This window comes from Panthera pardus, unplaced genomic scaffold (assembly GCF_024362965.1).
Source record: "Panthera pardus isolate Hobbes unplaced genomic scaffold, ASM2436296v1 HiC_scaffold_5, whole genome shotgun sequence".
Classification (NCBI taxonomy): Eukaryota; Metazoa; Chordata; class Mammalia; order Carnivora; family Felidae; genus Panthera; species Panthera pardus.
In genome coordinates this window covers 13,144,755-13,166,284 of record NW_026526980.1, presented here as the reverse complement: position 1 = coordinate 13,166,284, position 21,530 = coordinate 13,144,755, and the positions used below count along the sequence as shown (strand labels likewise).

General features: G+C 46.6%; 1 protein-coding gene across 6 annotated transcripts in view; it reads right to left on the bottom strand.

Moving 5' to 3' along the window:
• Positions 1 to 21,530, bottom strand: part of VWA3A (von Willebrand factor A domain containing 3A) — a 58,576-nt gene that overhangs the window by 23,214 nt on the left and 13,832 nt on the right. For 5 of the 6 annotated variants that reach the window (XR_008419328.1, XM_053894397.1, XM_053894398.1 and 2 more), the window contains exons 7-17: positions 21,438 to 21,492; positions 15,513 to 15,611; positions 13,990 to 14,096; positions 10,794 to 10,919; positions 10,364 to 10,472; positions 10,065 to 10,130; positions 6,315 to 6,440; positions 3,173 to 3,308; positions 2,960 to 3,063; positions 1,325 to 1,405; positions 813 to 907 (exon numbers count right to left, since the gene is read on the bottom strand). Coding sequence is in view for 5 of the 6 variants with exons in the window: in XM_053894397.1 (XP_053750372.1) it covers positions 813 to 907; positions 1,325 to 1,405; positions 2,960 to 3,063; positions 3,173 to 3,308; positions 6,315 to 6,440; positions 10,065 to 10,130; positions 10,364 to 10,472; positions 10,794 to 10,919; positions 13,990 to 14,096; positions 15,513 to 15,611; positions 21,438 to 21,492 (1,104 nt within the window). In the remaining variant the exon portion in view is untranslated. The remainder of the gene's footprint in view (positions 1 to 812; positions 908 to 1,324; positions 1,406 to 2,959; positions 3,064 to 3,172; positions 3,309 to 6,314; positions 6,441 to 10,064; positions 10,131 to 10,363; positions 10,473 to 10,793; positions 10,920 to 13,989; positions 14,097 to 15,512; positions 15,612 to 21,437; positions 21,493 to 21,530) is intronic. The other variant, XM_053894401.1, reaches the window with a different exon arrangement.

Here is a 21,530-nt window from a genome sequence, read left to right as displayed (position 1 = left end):
TTTAACTAGGAACTAGGTTAGTTTTGAGAATTAAATGACTGAATAGTATAGTACTTTGTAAGTGGGAATGCATCCAATAAGGTATGGAACGGTAAGGATAGCTATCATGGTTGCCAACTGTTTCTCCCTACGCAGAATCTATTACCTCCTATCACGACAGCATCTTGATTTTCCTTTGGAAAACTCCTCTGCCTCTTTCAGGCCATTTGAATTGGGTGAAACAGAACCACCCTAAGCTTGAAGGGTGGGCATTTGACTTCTGGCAATTAGAACATCATACCTCCCAGGCCAGAGTTGAATAGCCCATCGATGGACCCCCACTCCAAGCCTGGGAGTGCTAAACTGGTAGAAAGCAAGCCAGGAGTTTCAGGTGGCTATCCTGCTACCTGGATGGGTAAAGCCTGCCTGAAAACAAAGCCAAAAGGGAAGGAAGTAGAGCCGAGAGACGGAGAAAGATTCCTGACACACGTGAACCCCTGGATGGAGCCATACCTGAAGACAGCAATCAAATCTATTTTAGAATTTTCAGTTACCTTAACCAGACTTCTCTGTTTTGTTTAAGCCAATTTGCATTTAGTTTCTGTGGCTTTTTAACTGAAAGAATCCTAAGTAGACACAACGATGATACACAATTATTGATATTGATGATGGTAGTGGTGACTTTTTCCTCCAAGGATTCTGCTGAGTGATTGTTGATCCTTATCTAAGTGGTGGTTTCTGATGCTACCAACAGGGAATTCATGAGCTGGATGAGTGTGTATGTCACACACCAGACTCACAAAGGACAAGAACACTACTTTGAGGGAAGGTACCTTTTTTCACAGACGGTGCCCCAGATTCTTCTGCTGGCCAAGGAGAGCCACTCGATCCGCCTCTCATACATCCGCATAGCTCTGCTGAGCTGTTTCTGTAAACCCACAGGCCACAGAGTGAGTGACAGATCAAAGGATGGCTGGTTAAAGGGTCTGTGTGGAGAAGGTTGGCTTCTGAGAATGAGGTGTCAAGGTCATGGGTATCCAGGCAGTATAAACATTCCACTAAATCATTGATGAGTCTGCCACAAGACCAGGAAGTTCAAATATTTCATTGCCTCAGATGGGAGAGGAAGTAGATCTTGCCCCCAAAAGATTAGAGACTTTTGTTTGACAGGTTCCTCCCTGGGAAACAAGTGTAGAAAGCTCCAGCGGTGCCTGGAGGCAGAGAACAGTTTCTGTTTATAAGAGGGAGTTCAGTCAATGGTTTTGGGTCTCCACATTCCATGGTGCCTTCCTCACATTCTCTCTTCTCATACCACATATTCTGACCTATTGGACCCATTACTAACCTGGTACTCATAGAGGAAGGGCGGATCCACATGAACATTCTTCACTGTCCCGTCATGCCATTCAAATTGTACCATTGCCTTCTGCATTCAGGTGTTGCCAGGATGGGCAGCAGGTGAACAGAGCACATGTGGGGAATGACTGTAAGTTTAATTTGGGTGCTGGGCTCTCCAAATCAGATGCATAAGAGGGAAGTGGGCTTTGAGCACATCTGGGGGTGGGTTATGCCTCCCTAGTCATTGCCATGCCTGGAGCTGGTGACAGAAGTCCTTCAGGACAGTGGTCCCTGAGTGCACCATACCTGACAGCTAGCCAGGCTCCCTTCTGGGGAGGCTCTTACAAACAGCAGGGTCCTGATTACAAGATATGGCTGGAAGTTTTGTAATAGGATAGTTGGAGACCTTGAAACATACTGGCCATGGGCTCATAGGCTTAGAAACCCAGATAGACCTTCATGGACCCTTTGAAAATCTAATTTTTCGTCCTCTGCCAAGTTGTCTAATTTTTCATCCTCTGCCAAGATGGATGACCACCTGGTCATTCATCAATCCACTGCTACAATTATCTATCCCACTTCCCTTTCATTCTTCCATCTTTCCATTGATGTTTCTCTTTACCTATTATTCTGTCCTTCAATTTCTCCATCCTTTCGTTGTACTTTAATCCTTTCACCATTTTTAATTCTGTCATTCATCCTTCTACTTTTCCCTTTCCATACTTCCATATGGAAGTTTACATTTCCATCCATCCATCCATCCATCCATCCACCCATCACCCATCCATCCATTCATCCAACCAACCAACCAACCAACCAACCAAACATCCATCCATCCTTTTATCTATTCATTTATCATCACCATTTCTTTCTATCCATCCATTCATTCTTTTCCTTCTTTTTTCTATCCTTCCTTCCACCCAGTTAGCCATCTGGGAAATATTCATTGACTGCTTAGTTGTACTAGATAATGGGGATACAGGGTTGGAGAACAGAGTTTGTTCTTTTGGTTAATGTTTTTTTTTTATTATTTATTTTTGAGAGAGAGAAAGAGAGCACAAGTGGGGGAGGGGCAGAGAGAGAGGGAGACACAGAATCTGAAGCAGGCTCCAGGCTCTGAGCTGTCAGCACAGAGCCCAATGTGGGGCTCGAACTCATGAGATCATGACCTGAGCTGAAGTCAGACTCTCAGCTGAATGAGCCACCCAGGCACCTCAAGAGTTTGTTCTTTTAAAGGCTCATATGCCATTGGGGGTTTAGACACATAACAAGTACACATATTAACACATTATAAGAGCTGGAGCAGAAGCTGTACCAGGTACAGTGAGGATACAAGGAAAGTGAGTGTGTTCTGAGTGCACAGAGGAAAACCTTCAAGGAGGAGGTAACTATAGTACCTGACTTGCTCCCTCTTATCCCATCTCCCAAGTCCATTTTTCAAATCTTTGCAAAATAGCAACTGGGATAGATCTGATGAGAATTCTACAGTCCTGGGTGGAAAGCTTACAACGTACTACAGACCTTTAGACCCCTACTCCCTGTGATCTGACTTATTACTCTTATTTCTTGAACATTTAAGAAGGGAAATGTCACAAAAGCGCCCCCCTGCAGAAGACTGGAGAGAACTCTGACTCTGAGTTACCTCATAGATAGATGAAGATACTGTTTTCTGGAGAATAGGCACAAATTCCTCCACGGGAGAGAATGCATTGGGTGCCAGAACCTGATAAAGGCTTAGTTTTCTGGCTGTAAAAATAAATAGTGGGGTGTGAGATACAACCCTTGGAGCCCCAGAGGATTCATGACTTTTAGTTAGTCACCTGAGTCCTGGGTTCTGCCCTCACTGGGGACTTACCTTTTAGGCCATTGATCTTTAGCCATTCTGCAGAAGTCTTCTCCAAGTTTGGGAACTCAATTGTGAGGGGACCCTCATGCTTTGGGGGTTTAGGCAAGAGACCTGTGAGTGGCCCTTTTGCAATCTCTGTGGAAATCTAAATTAAATTTAAAAGCCCTCATTACAAAATCACATTTTAGAGCTTGGAATCCCTAGTCTCCCCGACCCACCCCATTCCCCTAAGTGGAGCATCTGAAAATATTACCTGGCAAATTAAGGCAATTCTGCCTTCCCCTCCCACCATCCCCACCCCCTTCTCTGGAGATTGCTAGAATTTCCAGAGTAAGAAGATGTCCCCAGCAATTTGCTTCCTCTTTGATTTGTCCATCCTCTTGGCCCCATCCCCACCCTTACCATCAAGATTGGCACCTTGGACTTCAAGATGACAGATGGCCCTTCCGTGGGCTCCTAACACAAGGCTTTGAAGAAGTAAAAAGTAACTCCTACACCAGATCATTTCAGGAGCCCTGATCTAGCCCAGCTTCCCCTTACCCACATTTACAAACTGAAAACCTGAGGTTCTGAGATATTAAGTCATAACTCATATATAAATAAGACACAGCAATTCCCAAACTTTGGACACTTGAGCACTGCCTTCATGAATTTTGCTGTATCTGAGTACCACTGTACTGTTTAGAATTTTTTTAAAAAATTTATTTTAAAGTAATCTCTACACCTAATGTGGGGCTCAAACTCACAACCCCGAGATCAAGAGTGGCAAGCTCCACTGACTGAGGTAGCCAGGTGCCTCTAGAATTTTTTAAAAAATAAATCAACCGGGGCGCCTGGGTGGCTTGGTTGGTTAAGCGTCCGACTTCGGCTCAGGTCATGATCTCGCCGCCCGTGAGTTCGAGCCCCGCGTCGGGCTCTGTGCTGACTGCTCAGAGCCTGGAGCCTGTTTCAGATTCTGTGTCTCCCTCTCTCTCTGCCCCTCCCCTGTTCATGCTCTGTCTCTCTCTGTCTCAAAAATAAATAAACGTTAAAAAAAAAAATAAATAAAATAAAATAAAATAAATAAATAAATAAATAAATAAATAAATCAACCATGGGGGCACCTGGGTGGCTTAGTCAGTAGAGCATGTGACTCTTGATTTTGGAGTTGTGAGTTGGAGCCCTACACTGGGTGGAGAGATTATTTTAAATTTATTTATTTATTTATTTATTTATTTATTTATTTATTTATTTATTTATTTATTTTAATGAGTGTGAACAGGGGACGGGCAGAGAGAGGAAGACACAGAATCAGAAGCAGGCTCCAGGCTCTGAGCTGTCAGCACAGAGCCCGACGCAGGACTCGAACCCACAAACTGCGAGATCATGACCTGAGCCCAAGTCGGACGCTTAACCGACTGAGCCACCCAGGAGCCCCTAGAGATTATTTTTAAAAATTAACTCTTTTGGGTGCCTGAGTGGCTCAGTTGGTTAAGTGTCTGACTTCGGCTCAGGTTATGATCTCACAGTTCTGTGATGGTTCTGTGGGTTCGAACCCCGCATCTGCTGTCAGTGCAGAGCCTACTTTGGATCCTCTGTCTCTCTCTCTCTCTCTCTGCCCCTCCCCAGCTCACACATGTGCATGCTCTCTCTCTCTCTCTCTCTCTCTCAAAAATAAAATAAACATTAAAAAATCTTTTTAAAGAATGAAATAAATCAAATATGTAATATTAAAGCCTTTAAATTATTAATTGGATTTCATTTAAAAAATTAATTCCCTTTTTGTACCTAAATAATTTTAGAAAGAAGATGTATTACAACAATAATGAGCTTGTTTTAAATACATATTAGAAAAATTAAACCATGTACCTTGCAAACCGTAAGTAATGCATGTATTGCATTTTGGGAAACTCCTGGAAAGGTTGTGGTGTCAGACAGACGTGGGTTGTTTTTTTTTTTAATTTTTTTTCAACGTTTTTTATTTATTTTTGGGACAGAGAGAGACAGAGCATGAACGGGGGAGGGGCAGAGAGAGAGGGAGACACAGAATCGGAAACAGGCTCCAGGCTCCGAGCCATCAGCCCAGAGCCCAACGCGGGGCTCGAACTCACGGACCGCGAGATCGTGACCTGGCTGAAGTCGGACGCTTAACCGACTGCGCCACCCAGGCGCCCCAGATGTGGGTTTAATTCAAACTTGATCTGTCTCTAATCTCTCGGGTCTGAGGCAAATTATTTAGCCTTGTAAGTTCAGTTTCCTCATCAGTAAAATGGGGATAATAATACATCTGCAGCAGACTGTTGTTTTTAAAATAAAATAAGACATTTAAAGAGTTAAGCATGGTGCCTATCTTAGAATGGGCACTCTGTAGAGAGTTATTCTAACTATAATACGAATAGCTGTTATGATTTATAGAGACTAAATAGAAAAGCTGGAGCTAAAATGTAAGGTTCCAGTTTCTAGGTGCTGTGTTTCTTCTATTGTGTCCAACCAGGCCAAGATGTCTTCTATGACACAGCCACATGTTCATTTGGTGAAGCGATAAATGCATTCTCCGTGCCTTCTGTTCACAGTTAAGTTTCTGCACAGTCTAAACAGCTCATTGCTTTTTTTTTAAGTTTTATTTATTTAAGTAATCTCTACACCCAACATGGGGCCCGATCTCATAACCCTGAGATCAAGAGTCGCACGCTCCTCTGACTGAGCCAGCCAGGCGTCCCTCAGCAGCTCATACCTTTTATGGTGCTGCGTCCATGAGCTGGCTGCGTTACTTTACTGATGTTACATTAGTGGAGTCACCAGGCAGGGACGTTTGCCCTGAATGAAGTGCTGGGTGCCGAAGACTATCTTCAAGATGGCCCACTCAGTGTGGCTGAGGTTTCTGTCCTTCTCCAAATTGGGGTGAAGGGAGGGGACAGTGATAGATGGGAAGGGTGGCAGGAGCCTGCTGGCCTTTCTCTGAAATCAATTTTTCAGCTAGAAAATCCATCAGGATCCTTCCAGCACAGTGGAAGGCCCACCCGGCTCAGGGGTGTCAGGTACAGCAGAGGGCACGGCTTTGCCTTGTTTTTCTTTAGCACATGGGGGCCTTGGCAGCCATGCCCTCAGGGAGACGGGTGAGAAAGGAGAATGGAGTGAGGCCAGTTCCAAAATCTTCACCTACACCACCTACCTCCTTCATCATGCCCGTTAGCTCCTCATAGGGGGTCCTGTTGCGCAAGGCTTGGATGTGGCTCAGGAGGCTCTGGGCCTTCTGGATTTCTGCCAGGAGCTGGTCCATGTCCCAACTGGTATAGACCTGGGGGTAGCAGGAGTAATCAGCTATTAGAGGTCATTTGGCTACTAGCAATGGCCAAGGCAGGTCAAGCAGCCATGTAATTTCCCAAAGCTAAGTGTCAGATTGTTTAAACCAGACGTTATCAAGTAGGGTCCATTGGGGTGCCTGGATGGCTCAGTCAGTTAAGGGTCTGACTTCAGCTTAGGTCATAATCTTGTGGCTCATGAATTCGAGCCCTCTAATGGGCTCTGTACCACCAGTGCAGTGCTTGGGATTCTCTCTCTCTTCCTCTCTCTCTCTGCCCCTTCCCCACTTGTGTGCTCTCTCTCTGAAAATAAGTATATAAACTTTAAAAAATAAGATAAACTAGGGTCCATGTGTTAGATACAGCCTGCAAATGTGTTGTGTTCCATTTCTATGGTATTGGTCTGCAGCATTTTTATTTTTTTTTAATTTTTTTTATGTTCATTTTTGAGAGAGAGAGAGAGACAGAGTGTGAGCAGGGGAGGGACAGAGAGAGGGAGACACAGACTCTGAAGCAGGCTCCAGGCTAGCAGCACAGAGCCCGATGCAGGGCTCAAACTCACATACCTCGAGATCATGACCTGAGCCAAAGTTGGAAGCTTAACCAACTGAGCCACCCAGGCACCCCTGAAGTATTTTTAAATAACTGAAGGGTTTTCCAACCTTAAAGATACGAAGAAACACTTTACACCCACTGGGTTGGCCATAAACGTAATTTAAAGAGGACTTGAGTAAGCATTGGTGAGGATGTGGAGAGTTGGAGCCCTGTGCACTGCTGGTAGGGATGTAAAATGGTGCAGCTTCTGTGGAAACCAGTTTGGCACTTCCTCAAAGAATCGGACACAGAAATACCACATAACCCAGCATTTCCACTTGTAGGCCTATAACCCCAAATTATTGAGAACAGGAACTCAAGAGACTTGTACACCAATGTTCACAGCAGTTCACAACAGCCCAAGGGTGGAGACAACCCACATGTCCATCAACTGATGCATTAACAAAAGGTGGTACATCTAGAAAATGGAATATTCTTCAACCACGAAAAAGAATGAAGCTCTGAGACAAGCTACAACATAGATGAACCCTGAAAGCATTACACTAAGCAGGGGTGCCTGGGTGGCTCAGTTGGTTAAGCTTCTGACTTTGGCTCTGGGCATGATCTCATGGTTCATGGGTTTGAGCCCTGCATCGGGCTTTGTGCGAAAGCCCATAACCTGGAGCCTGCTTCCGATTCTGTGTCTGCCTCTCTCTCTGCCTCTCTCTCTGCCCCTCCCCCGCTCACACTCTTTCTCACTCTCAAAAATAAAAAAAAAAAAGAAAATATTATGCTAACTGAAAGACAAATACAAAAGGTATATGATTCCATTTATATGAAATATCCAGAATAGGGGCGCCTGGGTGGCACAGTCAGGTAAGCGTCCGACTTCAGCCAGGTCACGATCTCGCGGTCCGTGAGTTCGAGCCCCGCATCAGGCTCTGGGCTGATGGCTCGGAGCCTGGAGCCTGTTTCCGATTCTGTGTCTCCCTCTCTCTCTGCCCCTCCCCCGTTCATGCTCTGTCTCTCTCTGTCCCAAAAAAAAAAAAAAAAAAAAAAAAAAAAAAAACGTTGAAATATCCAGAATAGGTGAATCCATAGAGATGGGAAGCAGATTGGTAGTTTCCAGAGGGCTGTGGGGGAGGGGAAAGAGGGAGGAACTGCTTAATGGGTACAGAATTTTCTTCTGGGGGGGATGAAAATGTTTTGGAACTGGATAAAGTTGGTGGTTGCACAACATAGTGAAAATACTAATTGTTCACTTTATTTTTTTTTAAGTTTATTTATTTATTTTGAGAGAGAACGAGAGCAGGAGAAGCGCAGAGAGACAGGGAGAGAGAATCCCAAGCAAGCTCTGCACTGTCAGCATGGAGCCTGATGTGGAGCTCGAACTCATGAACTGTGAGATCATGACCTGAGCCAAAATCAAGAGTTGGACACTCAACTGACTGAGCCCCCTAAGTACCCTTAATGGTTCACTTTAAAGTGGTTCACTTGATGTTATGTGAATTTCACCTCCAGTTTTAAAAAAATGTAAAGGAGTCACACATACACACAAATCCCGATTTCCAGCTCTTGAAAAATCCCAAGACCTGGCGGCACTGGGGTCACATTCCTCCAGAGCAACAGCGGGCTGGGGCTGAGCAGAGGCACCTCTCTAGACGGGGCATGTGCTGCCTAGTCCTCCGAGCCCCACACACTCTCTGCTCCCCGCCCCCCACACTCCATCGGAGTCAGCTGTAGGGTTTTGTTATCCTTCTACCTTTGTTTTGCTCATATTAAAAGAAGACAGGGGTGCCTCAGCGGCTTAGTTGGTTAAACCTCCTATTCTTGATTTCAGCTCAGGTCATGATCTCACAGTGCCTGAGATCAAGCCCCACATCGAGTTCTGTGCTAACAGCGTGGAGCCAGCTTGGGATTCTCTCTCCCTCTGTCTCCCTCTCTCAAAAATAAATAAACTTAAAAAAAAAAAGAAGAAGGCAATGAAATTTGTTGTAGCCATATCTCTCTCAAGGGCAGAAAAACAACAGAGAAGCCAAGAGGGCTACAGGTTTTAAGATAAAGGAATTTATTTTTAAGTTTGTTTGTTTATTTGTTTGTTCAGAGAGTGCAAGCGCCTGACACAGGGCTCCATCTGACAAACTGTGAGATCATGACCTGAGTCAAAATCAAGAGTTGGACACTTAACCGATTGAGCTACCCAGGCACCCCTCTATTTTTTTTTTTAAGATTTTATTTTTAAGTAATCTCTACACCCAACATGGGACTTGAACTCACAACCCTCCGATCAAGAGTCACATGCTCCACCAACTGAGCTAGCCAGGCGCCCCAAGATAAAAGATCTCTTAAATCAGCCAGTTTCATTCATTTACTGTACCGTCCTAGCCCCTGTAGTCCATGGCCTCAAAAAAACAGAGTCTGGAAAATGACAGAAATGACATAAACAGAAGGGGTGTTACCCAAGGAAAATGTTGCCTGACCCTGGCTCCTTGGTGTTAAATGCTAGACATGGCGACACTCGAACACTGTGAGATGCAAATATTCGTTTGCTTATGGCTATTCATGGTTACAGGCAAGACACAGCCTGTTAGCTGAACAGACAGTTGGATTTTCAATCCGCCAAATGGCTCCATACACATTTGCTAATTGTTACCTCCATTGTGGACACAGGTGGCACCAACGGACGGATTGGTACAGAACTGATGGCTCACTCACAGTTGACCCTGCAGTAGCAGGGATGTACTTGGAGAAAGAACTGAGACAACTGTTTCAGACTCACAGCTTTGATGGGAGCAGAGGTGGAGTAGGGCCCACATTGTTGTCGACTGGATAGAGATTCGGGATTCTACCGGCAATGCTTTAAAAGGCCTCTAGGCACACTGGTGCACAATCAACTCATCGCGCGTGCTGAGCAAAGGATCTCCTGTGACTTCATGCTGTCCCTGCTATTCCCACATATTCATCTTAACCTGATTATACTGAGCATGGTGGTGGGGGAGGGAAGCAAGTACAGATCCCCCAGAAACAGCCTTGGAGCCAGGCAGGGAGGGAGGAGAGGGACACCGCGTGTTGACAGAAGGGCTTACCTCCGTCTCTGTGCTATAGCAGTGGTAGTAGCCCCCAAGAGCTTCTGCAAGGTTCTTTAGGACAGCCTGTAGGGAGGGAGACAGGGTCAGCTCTCCATAGGGCAACGCCAGTAGTCTGACAAGCCTTCTCCTTGACTGAGCCTCCCAACTGCCCAAAGGGAGAATTAGGTACAAGGAGAGTTGTGTTCTGGGCCGTAGTTTGGGAGGGGGTCCCTGTCCATGCACGGAGCCCCCAGAGCTGGCCCAGCTAACTCCCTATGGCCAATCCAAGGGAAACATTGGAGAATCCCAGTACTTACAGGGGGCACCTGATCGTTGCATTTGTAGGTGATGATGTGGGTGATGAGGTCCCGTCCCACAGTGGACTGTTGGATGTAGTTGGACAGAATTTCAGAAGGCTGATCTGGGCTGGGGAGAAGACAGAAGAAAACGGGGTTCCCCAGGTCAAATCACTTTGAGGACCATCCAGAGAAAACGGGAACATCTACCAAATCGAACTGACCACATGTGTTTCAGGTCACCTGGGGAACGTGTGGGGAGGAGTGGACTGCAGGTCTGGCCTGCCCTGGCTGCCCCCTGCCCTGACACCTGTGGACAGATGGCCTGTGAACGAAATCCTTCTCTCAAGCGTGTGTGAAGAGTCATGCTTGACGGTCTTTCCTCTAACAATGGATTGGTTCTCCAGCCCCCTTGATGTGGTCTGTTACCCACATAGGAAAGGAGACCTACCAGCTGCCCATTATGATCACCAGAGAATTCAGTCCCTTCAGGGTGAAGATTTTCCTCAGGGCTTGTAGCAGATTGCTGCCCCCATCAGGCTGGAGCTTCTTCACCCAGAGCTTGAGTTCCTGGAGGCTGTGTAGACAACAGACACCTAAACACAGTACTCTTTCGGGGTGCCAGGCTCAGCACAAACACAAACTCATTTCAGACTAACAATAATTCTTTTCTTTTTTTAAATTTTTTAAGTTTAGGGGTGCTGGGTGGCTCAGTCGGTTAAGCATCTGACTTCAGCTCAGGTCATGATCTCACGGCTCGTGGGTTCAAGCCCCGCGTCGGGCTCTGTATTGACAGCTCAGGGCTTGGAGCCTGCTTCAGATTCCATGTCTCCTTCTCTCTCTGCCCCTCCCCTGCTAACGCTCTGTCTTTCTCTCTTTCAAAAATAAATAAACAAAAAAAATTAAAAATAAATAAAAATAAATTTTTAACATTTATTTATTTATTCATTTATTTATTTTTTGAAAGAGAGAGAGAGAGAGACAGAGCGAGCACACAAGCAGGGGAGGGGCAGAGAGAGGGGGAGAGAGAGACAGAATCCCAAGTGGGCTCTGCACCATCAGCGCAGAGTCTGATGTGCGGCTTGAACTCATGAACTGTGAGATCATGATCTGAGCCGAGATCAGGAGTCGGATGCTTAACCAACTGCGGCCTCCAAGTGCCCAGACTAATAATAATTCTTGAGGTGGATACCTTCGTTCCAATTTTATAGATGAGAAGACCCAGTTGGGACTTGCCCAAGGTGATACTGTAAGCAACTGGCAACACTGGGATATCAAGCCAGGCCTGACTCTAGAACCTGAGGTTCAAGCGACTCTGCCCATCAGGGGGTCTGGGCTAAGTTCCTTCTCGATCCTGCCACACAAACCCCACTCCAAGTGCAGAGTGAATGCCCTGACCCCAGGAGCACTCCAAAAGGAGGCACCGTGGCTGTGTGGCCGCATCTCACGTGGACTGGGATATACTCCGGCCCTAAGAGGGAAGAAGATGTGAAGCAGTGCTTTCTCCATTAAATACCTCACATGGTACCAGTGAGAGAGTTCTGCTCTTTCCATTTCTCTTTGACCAAAAAAGTAAAGAAAGAAAAATAAGAAAAACAAAAATAAAATAAAAAACTTCAGCTCAGAGCTAGTAAGCCTGTCTTTCATTATGCTAAGTGTTGAGTCTCCCTTTTAAACAAAGGGAAAGAGGCGCCTGGGTGGCTCAGTCGGTTGAGCATCCAACTCTTGATTTTGGATCTCACAGTTCGTGAGTTCAAGTCCCTGCATCGGGTTAAGCACTGACAGTGTGGAGCCTGCTTGGGATTCCCTCTCTTTCTCTCTCTCTCTCAAAATAAATAAGTAAACTTAAAAAAAAAAATAAACAAAGGGAAAGCAAATCCTAGGCCTACTGCCTTCTCTGGCCGATAGGTTTCAAGTTAGAATTTAATATCATTGTTTTGTTTGCTTTCATTGTATTTATTGTTATGGCTGCATCCTAATTACGGCAAGCGATATGGGCTTCGTGATTATGGTACTGATAGTTTCCTTCAATAATCCATGTAGTATTGATGTTTTAAAATAGTACACGTGGCAGAGATGTGACAAAAATCACCAGGGTCATCCAGCAATGACTGCAGTTGAGAAGCTCTTGCCTATGACCTCATGGTAACTTTCAGATCTAACATCCCATAGGTGGGGTCTAACTGGAGTGGGAACCACAGCAAAAAAACCACTCTCATTCACTGAGTGCCCTCATTTCATGTTCACGAGAGTTCAGTGAGGGATAGGTATCTCTGACCTCTCTCTGCTGAAGACACTTGAAGGACTGGTCAAGGTCACCTGCTCTGGGCTTTGGCAGCCAATCCTGGCTCTGCCACTTTGGGCACGTGCCCTAACACGAGTCCCAGTTTTTTCATTGGCAAAATGGAGATAAGAATCCTATTCCAAGTGCTGGCCCTAAGTATTAAGTAAGATAGCTCATGCTAAGCGCTTAGCATCGCACCTAACATGTGGTAGGTGATCAAGGATTTTCTCTTCATGGAAAAGACATTTTTATTTACTGGCATAAGTAAGTAGAAATTCTTACACATCTTCCTTTCCCCCCCTCTATGCTCCCCTCCAAAACCCCAAACTAGAAGCTTCCAAATAAAGGACTAGTTAAATCATAGTACATTTACAGTGGTATACTAATGTAGCCATTAAAAAAGAGTAAGGTTGGGAGAGCCTGGATGGCTCAGTTGGTTAAGCGTGCGACTCCTGATTTCAGCTCAGGTCATGATCTCGTGGTCTGTGAGATCAAACCCCACGTCTGGCTCCTCGCTGTGAGTGCAGAGTCTGCTTGGGATTCTCTCTCTTCCTCTCTCTTTGCCCCTTCCCTGCTCGCACGTGTTCACACACTCTCATTATCTCTCTCAAAAATAAATAAAAAATAATAACATTAAATAAATAATGTTAAAAATAATAAGGTAGATCTGTGTGTACTGAGAGAGAATGCTATGCAAGATTAAGTGCAAAGTCAAAGTGCAAGACAGTGCAACGCACTCCTGTTTGAAGAAGCACACTGATGCGTGTATGTGTGGAAGTAGGTAGAGGAAACAGTTACTGGGAGGTGAGAGAGACTCTATTATTTATCCTTCATGCTGTTTGAATTTTTTTAATGTTTATTTTTGAGAGAGAGGGAGAGAGAGCGACCGCACAAGCAGGGGAGGGGCAGAGAGAGAGGGAGACAGCAAAACCTGAAGCAGGCTCTAGGCTCTGAGCTGTCAGTGCAGAGCCCGAAGCGGGGCATGAACCCACAAACTGAAATCATGACCTGAGCCGAAGTTGGACGTTCAACTGACTGAGCCACCCAGGCGCCTCCATGCTGTTTGAATTTTTAAAAATGAACACGTATTATCTTAAAAATAACAAAACTATCTTTGCTAGTTGGCTAGAGAAAAATGGCACCTTGTGGTTGTCTTGTCTTTTCATTTTGTAGATTGCTCACGACGCTGGCCACTTTTCCAAAGGTTACTGGTCCCTGCGTTTCCGCTCTGTGAGTTGACTCTTTGTACTCACTGACCTGTTGGGGTCTTGGGTTTGCACTGTGCTCATTCACGAAAGACACTACCACATAGAGAGGAAAATGAAGAAGCAAACATTCTGGCCAAGGTCGGGTAGATACTCACGTGGAGGGGCTGACTTCCACGGGGTCTGGCCAGAGGGCGCTGGTGCTGGTGCCGAAGGACAGGACATACAGCTTCTCCTTGTGGCTCAGCTGCTCATCAATGAGGCTCTGGCAGACAAAGGGACATCATTGGCTCCTGGAGCCGTGGGCCACATGGAGCCTGGCTTCACTCCTCATGCCGGGGCTGGGCCCTCTCAGTTGGGGTGTGAGCCGTGCTGAGACAGGGTTGCTTAGTGGCCCCAAGCTGACATTTGCTTCCTGCCCACTGAGTCGCAAGGAAGTGTGGGATGAGTGCCCCTGGTGACCCATCCCAGCCTGTGTGCGTGGTGGAGCCAGGGCACCAGCCTCAGCCTACAGATTGGCACACCACCCTGGGAGGCTGTGTCCTGACTCACTCCCAGTGACTGCAGACTGATGTCGTCTTCCGGAGCAGCTCCTCAGGGTGGCTACACACTTAGGTCGTGGACTATGGGGGGAGGGGATGTGAGTGTCTCAGCTACCCATCTCAGCATGCGCTATGGTTGGACCCTTAACTGTGGCACCCAGGGAGGAGGGGGACAGGGGTCGGCGGGGGGGGGGCAGTGGTTTCTCGCCAAAACATGGTGGCTATGCGATGGGCACAAGGCCAGCCTGTTTGATGCTCTCAAGCTGCCGCTGGTGAATCCCCAACAGTAAGATAGCTTCTCCTCTTCTTCCTGGCTAGTTAGAGTTTCATCTGTATGCCACCAACATGACCCCTGCCATGGCTAATATTCGACCAGCCCGCCTGGGGAATCTTTAGAAACTCAGCCCCGAGGACGTGTCATGAAGGGGTCTGCGCTATTTCCTGACATCCGTTGAGACCAGGAACGGGGAACAAGCGTGGACAACAAGTCCATGTTGAACCCTAAGAGTCCTCAAACTGACTATTGCCTCCAAAATTCTAGGGGTTCCCATAAGAAAATAGCCTCTCCACATTAGTTCACAGAGGCTACAGAGGTTTTATTTTCCATGCCAGACTTTGTACTGAGCACTTAACTTGAGTGAACTCCTTTCATCCCATGGCAACCCTGTCAGGTGGCCACTATTATCATCGTATTTTACTGATGAGGTAACCTAGGCATAGGGAGATTAGGTAGCAGGGCCACAGCCTCCAAGTGGCAGATGTGGCTGGGACTTGAGCCCCAGTCATCTAACTCTGGAGTTCTTAGCTTCTTTGTTATGGACAATGCCAAAGAAAATGGGATAGCTCTTGGGTCCAGAAAAGACCAGGAGACAGAGGCTATGCTATGCTGGGGTCAGTCCAAGTGATTAGTCTTCCCGTCCTCTTTCCGGGGAACTCGGGGGCTCTTGTGGACAAGTCTAGCTAGCAGGGACTGCTGTGGTAAGAATATTAGAAACTCACACTGGAACTGAAAAGGACTCCGTGGTTGGGTTTCACAGAAACCTTTGCAGTTGCTATAAGGGAATCCAAGGAGCAAGCTCACAAAGGGGAGGGGGTGATGGGGGTGGCTCCAGGTACTTTTCTGTGCCAGAGAGACTTACCAGGAGGTCATTTTGGAACTCCTCTTTTTGAGAGCCACTGCCAATGGCGGACACATCAACGATGATGCCAACTCTGGCTCCCTTGATGAGGCCAAATGCCTAAAACCAAAGAGGGCATGTGGAAATAACCAGCACAACTCTGTGCTTCTCTGAAGCCTCTTCCCGGGCATCTCTGCATGATGCAGACATTGGAACATACCCTCCGACCTCAAAAAGCAGCAGAAGGCAGGCCCATTTTACAGAGGAAAAAGCAAGACTCGATGTCCTGACTTTAGATCTGGGCAGTATCTGTTTTTATTTCTTTCTTTAAAAAAAATTTTTTTTAATGTTTATTTACTTTTGAGACAGACAGAGACAGAATGTGAGTGAGTTAGGAGCAGAGAGAGAGGGAGACACAGAATCTGAAGCAGGATCCAGGCTTCGAGCTGTGAGCACATAGCCCGATGCGGGGCTCGAACTCACGAGCTGTGAGATCATGACCTGAGCTGAAGTCGGCTGCTCAACTGCCAAGCCCCCCAGGCACCCCGTATCTGCTCCTATTTTGTGGCAGCCTCCTCTTCACAAGGGTTTTTTCCCTCACGTCCACTCTTATAAAGTGACACATGTCCGTTAAAGACAATTTGGAGACCAGAGGAAAGCATCCTTTGTAAGATACAAAGTCGGATATCTAATTCCATCAGCTGATTTTGTTCCATTTCTCTAGATCCTTATTTATTTTTCACCCACTCTACCAATCAAAGGTATATGTGTCAAGCTCACGGCTGCCATGGTATTTCTGGGAGTTTCTAATTCTGTTTCTAGCGGTTCTCACATTCTATATGCCAACGAGGTTTGACTCTGCCCGGGACTTCATCCTGTTACGGCTGCATCATGAACCGGGATTTTCATTCATGCAAAACGGCTAGTTCTCTAGGGGCAGTGGGTTCCATTTGATGCTTTTGGCCTGAAATCTCACTTTCCTGCACGCCCAATTTTCCTGCTTGATTAACTTCTCCTCTCAGAGAGGTGTGTTTTATATCTCTCACAGCCCAACATTTCCTTTACTACACTCCCTCAGCAAGTGATTTTTGCCTCCGATTTCACTGAGAAATGAAAAATGAACCAGAGTTTTGTTTTGTTTGTGTTTTAAGTTATTTTTTATATTATTTATTGTTTTAAGTAATCTCCACACCCAATGTGAGGCTTGAACTCCTGACCCTGAGATCAAGTGTCACATGCTTCACTGACTGAGCCAGCCAGGCGCCCCTGTTTTATTTTTTAATCTTTCCTTGCCTGCCTGCCCACCTTTGCCTACACACTTAGGCTTTTCCCCTGTTACAATGTATATATGGCAACTACCAAAGCTCCAAGGCCAACCCTGTGGCTTCCATTACTGGCTCTTCTTTGGTCAAATAGGGACTTTGCTACCGTAACCATCCCTTCTCCTGGACTTCCTGTTCCATCACCACACCATTTCCATCGCTACACAAATAGGCTGTCCTGTTGCCCATCTGAAAGAGGAAATAAACCTTCCAGGACCCCACCTCTCCCTCCTGCTACCCCACCTCATTTCTCTGCTTCCTATTTTAGAGTTGCTTCCTGACCCCCCATTTCTCTGCCACCCCCTCAGTTTAGGCTCTCACCTCCTCACTCCCCTAAAGCCACCCATGACAAGGTGATCAGTGAGCTCACTCTTACCAGACCCAATGGGCAAATGTAAGTTCTCAACTTTCTCCAGTTCTGAGGGGCACAGGACACCATTTGGCTGTGTCAAGAACATGACAAGTTGAAGCACTTAATGAATACACTTGTCTTTCAGGACATCACATTTTCCTGTTTCTTCTTCCACTTGCTGGCCAGTCCTTCTTACTCTCCACCCTCTCCTCCCAAAGTCTAAATTAGGGGACTGTCCTGGGAACTTGTTAGATGTAAAATCTCAAGTCCCACCCTAGATTTGCCTAATTAGAGTCTGCATTTTAACAAAATCCACACACCCCCGCCCCCACCACCACCAAAAGGGATTTGGCTGCCATAAGTTTGAGAAGCACAGGGTTAGGGGTCCATCATCCTTTAGCCTCCTTACCTACACCAGGGTTTGTCAAACCCCAAACTAGTGACATTTTTTAAAAAAATGTTTATTTATTTATTTTGAAAGAGAGAGAGACAAAGATCAAGGGGGAAGGGGCAGAGAGAGAGAGAGAGAGAGAGAGAGGGAGTCAGAGAATCCCAAGCAGGCCCCGGGCTGTCAGCACAGAGCCCAATGTGGGGCTTGAACCCACCAACTGTGAGATCATGACCTGAGCAGAAATCAAGAGTTGGACGCTTAACCAGATGAGCCACCGAGGCACCTCCTGAACTGTTAACATTTTGAGCTGGACAGTCGTCTGTTGTGGGGAGCTGACCAGACCATTGTAGGGTGTTTAGCAGCTTCCCTGGCAAGCTGCCCTCCCAGTCTTGACAATGCAACATTTCTCCAGACAACGCCAAATGTCCCCTGGGGTGAAGGTGGAGGGACAAAATCACCCCCGCTCCCAGTAAGAACCACAGTTCTGCACTCAGCCGCTAAGTGATCTCCCGTGTCTCAGGGATTTGAATACCATTGGTACACTGATGATAATCCAGTGCCCATCTGCAGGCAGAGCTCTTGTAGTTCCAAACTTCTGCATCCGACTGCCTGCTCGCGTCTCTGCCTGGGTGTCCAGCAAGCCTCTCAGACTCCATGTGGTAAAACCAAGACCTCTTGATTTTCCTCCTCACACCTGGTCCTCTCGTGAACGGCCTTCGACACGCACCCCGCTGGCCCCAAGCCCATGCGATCCACCAGCCCTGCCGGCTCTACCTTCAGGCCACGCCTTGAGTCCAACCATTTCTCGTTCCATCCACCTGAGCGCTTGAGCCTAAGACACCACCACTCTGACCTGACCTTTGTTCTCTATGGTCAGTTTATGAAGCAGGCACAATGGCTTTTTTGAAACTTAAGTCAGATCATGTCACTCCCCTGCTTAAAACCCTCACCTGTAGAATAAAATCTGAACTCTGCAGGGACATTCCTGATTTGAGCCTCCTCTCCTCCCCTTCTCCTCCCTGTTGTTCACTCTGTGCTTGCTGCCCTGACCTGCTTGCTGCTTCTAGAACATGCTAAGCTTGTTCTTGTCTTAGAGCCTGGGCATTTGCTGTTTCCTCTGCCTGGAACATTCTTGCCTAGATGTCTACATGGGAATGCCCTTATTTCCTTCAGGTCAGTTGCCTGTTCAAAGGCCTCCTCTTTGACCCTTCTATTTCAATAGTCCCCCTTTGGGGCCCCTGGGTTGCTCAGTTGGTTAAATGTCTGAGTTCAGCTCAGGTCATGATCTCACAGCTTGTGAATTCAAGCCCCGTGTTAGGCTGTATGCTGGCAAGGAGGAGGCTGCTTTGGATTTTCTGTCTCCCTCTCTCTGTCCCTCTCCTCCTCCCCTCCTCTCAAAAAATAAATAAATAAACATTTAAAAGAAAAACAGCCCTCCTTCTATCCTACTCTCGATTCCCTTACCCTGCTTGCTTTTCTTTAAGCACTATCACTAACTTGACCTTGCATATGATTTGCTAAATTATTCATTGTCCTCTCGCACTGGACTATAATCTCCACGAAGGTGGGACCTTCACATTGGTCATGTTTCTAATCCTTAATCCTGGACCAGTGCCTGATATGTAGTAGTCTTCCAATCAATATTTGCTGAATTCAGGACCCAAATGAGGTCTGAGGCCTCCCAGGACATTACCGATCCTCAGGGGCCGAAAGAAGCTCAAATCAAGGGCCAGTTTTATTCCTTTTAAAATTTGAGGAACTGCCCTTAGAGCATTTGTTATTGAAAACATTCATCCTCTTACACTTAGCCATTGGAATTCTAGACGTTTTTCCGATAGAAATAACTGGAAAAGTACATAAGAGGGGACTGGAGCCTGGTGATGCTAGATATTCCCATTTTTCAAGCGAGGGCTAAAAAACAGACATAAACATGAAACATCAGGATTTTCAATCCTGGCAACTAACTCGGGAAATATTTAAACTGTGTGGGCCAAGAAAAGCATGGCTGTGGGCCAGATTTGCCAGCATGCCACTAGTTTATAAGCCATAATATCCTCCATAAATATGGAAACAGACACCCAGAGGAGTGAGGCCACTTGCCTATGGCCTTGCTGACAGTAGTTGGGAAGTGGGCCCAGTGATGGCCTGTCCGGCACCCCAGGCTGCCTCAGCACCCAGAGGACCCACGAGTTGGTTTATGGGTGATCGCTTCCCTGGGATCCAATTGGGGCTTGTTTCATGGTTCCTCTGTAGCTCCAACAGAAGCAGGGCCACCTGGGTGGCTTGGTCAGTTGAGCGTCCAACTTCGGCTCAGGTCATGATCTCACGGTTCGTGAGTTTGAGCCCGATGCTCGCTGCTGTCAGCACAGATGCCACTTCGGATCCTCTCTCTCTCTCTCTCTCTCTCTCTGCCCCTCCCCTGCTCACTCTTTTTATCTCAAAAATGAACAGGGCACCTGGGTGGCTCAGTTGGTTAAGTGTCCGACTTTGGCTCAGGTCATGATCTCGTGGTTTGCGAGTTCGAGCCCCACATCTGACTCCAGGCTGTCAACATAGAGCCCGCTTCAGATCCTCTGTCTCCCTCTCTTTCTGCCCCTCCCCTACGTTCGCTCTCTCCAAAATAAAATGTAAAAAAAAATTTTTTTTAATGAATAAACATAAAAATAAATAAAGAAAGAAAAGGGTTGAGCAAAGAAAGGCCCAGCAATCCCTGCCTCCTTTGTCAAAAGTGCCAGGACAGGTGTAATACAGGTGGGTAAGTACGCAGAACATTCCCTGAACGGATGTTTTTGGAGTGTGTGAAGATTTCATCCCTCTGGGTTTTTCCTGCCTGTGTTATCATGTGCAACCAGAGGGGGCATGCCACAGCTGGAGTCGTACATCCACTGACCAGTCTAAGGGAGTGAAGAAGGTTCTGGATCCGAGACACAGATGACACCGGGGAATCAGCTGTGACAGGCAGCCTCAGCACTATGTTGTCACCTACTGGTCTTGTGTAGGGGTGGGGGTTGGGAGCAGGGAGCATGAATTTCAGCATCTGCCTGTCCCAGGGTTAAAGCAAGAACTGAGGATTACCTAAGGTGAAGCAAATGGTGAGCCAGTAATGTATCAGCTGGAGGAAAATAGGCGGACACAAATAAGAAAACAAAACAAAGGTTAATTTGCCCAGGATCACTTTTCAACCCTTTGGATCTGAGGAAAGCATTTATTCAAACTTCTCAGAGAAGTTATGTCCAGATGATCAGCCTTAGTCATGACTTTCACTGTGGGTCTGAGATTAAATGGCTTAGGGGAACATCTGTTGTTTTCACCTGCCCAGGATCCATTTTCTGTTCTGGTAACAGCACCCTGGGTTTCCACGTGCAACCATCTATCCCCCTTTCTCAGTCTATGGGATTTGGGGGTATGTACCCAGTCTCCCTGCACGTCCCCCACCCCCTAGTTCCAGATCTACCTGTTAGTATATCTCACTCCTTGGCTATGGTGATCTAAACTGGCTATGGTCTAAATTGGCCCGAAGAGAGTCAATTCCAGGACTTGGGAGGGCACAGTGGGAAAGGAAGGTGAGGACCCTTGCAGAGTGTCACTTCAGCTGGTGTCATGTAAGCCTAGAGCTGCTGGTGACCACTTTTCCAAGCTGGGGAGAGCCTTCCTAAGAATAAAACCCAGAGGAAAGCAGAGCTCAGTGACAAAGAGATGACATCATCTGAGCCCATGGATACAGCTGTGTTTGGGTTTTTCATTGATGTAGGCCGAGAAATTCCTTTTTTTAGTTTAAGCCCGTTTAAGTTGGAGGTCTATCATTTGCAGCTGAAAGGACTGTGACAAATACAGACGGACCTAGGAAAAAGGGGGAGGAGAATGAAATCCTTGTCTCTTACCTTCCTGCTGCTTTCTGTGAGCCACTGGATTCTCTGTTGATAGAGTTCAATAGCTCTGCCAAAACACCAGAAAGACTCATCACCCAAGGTCAC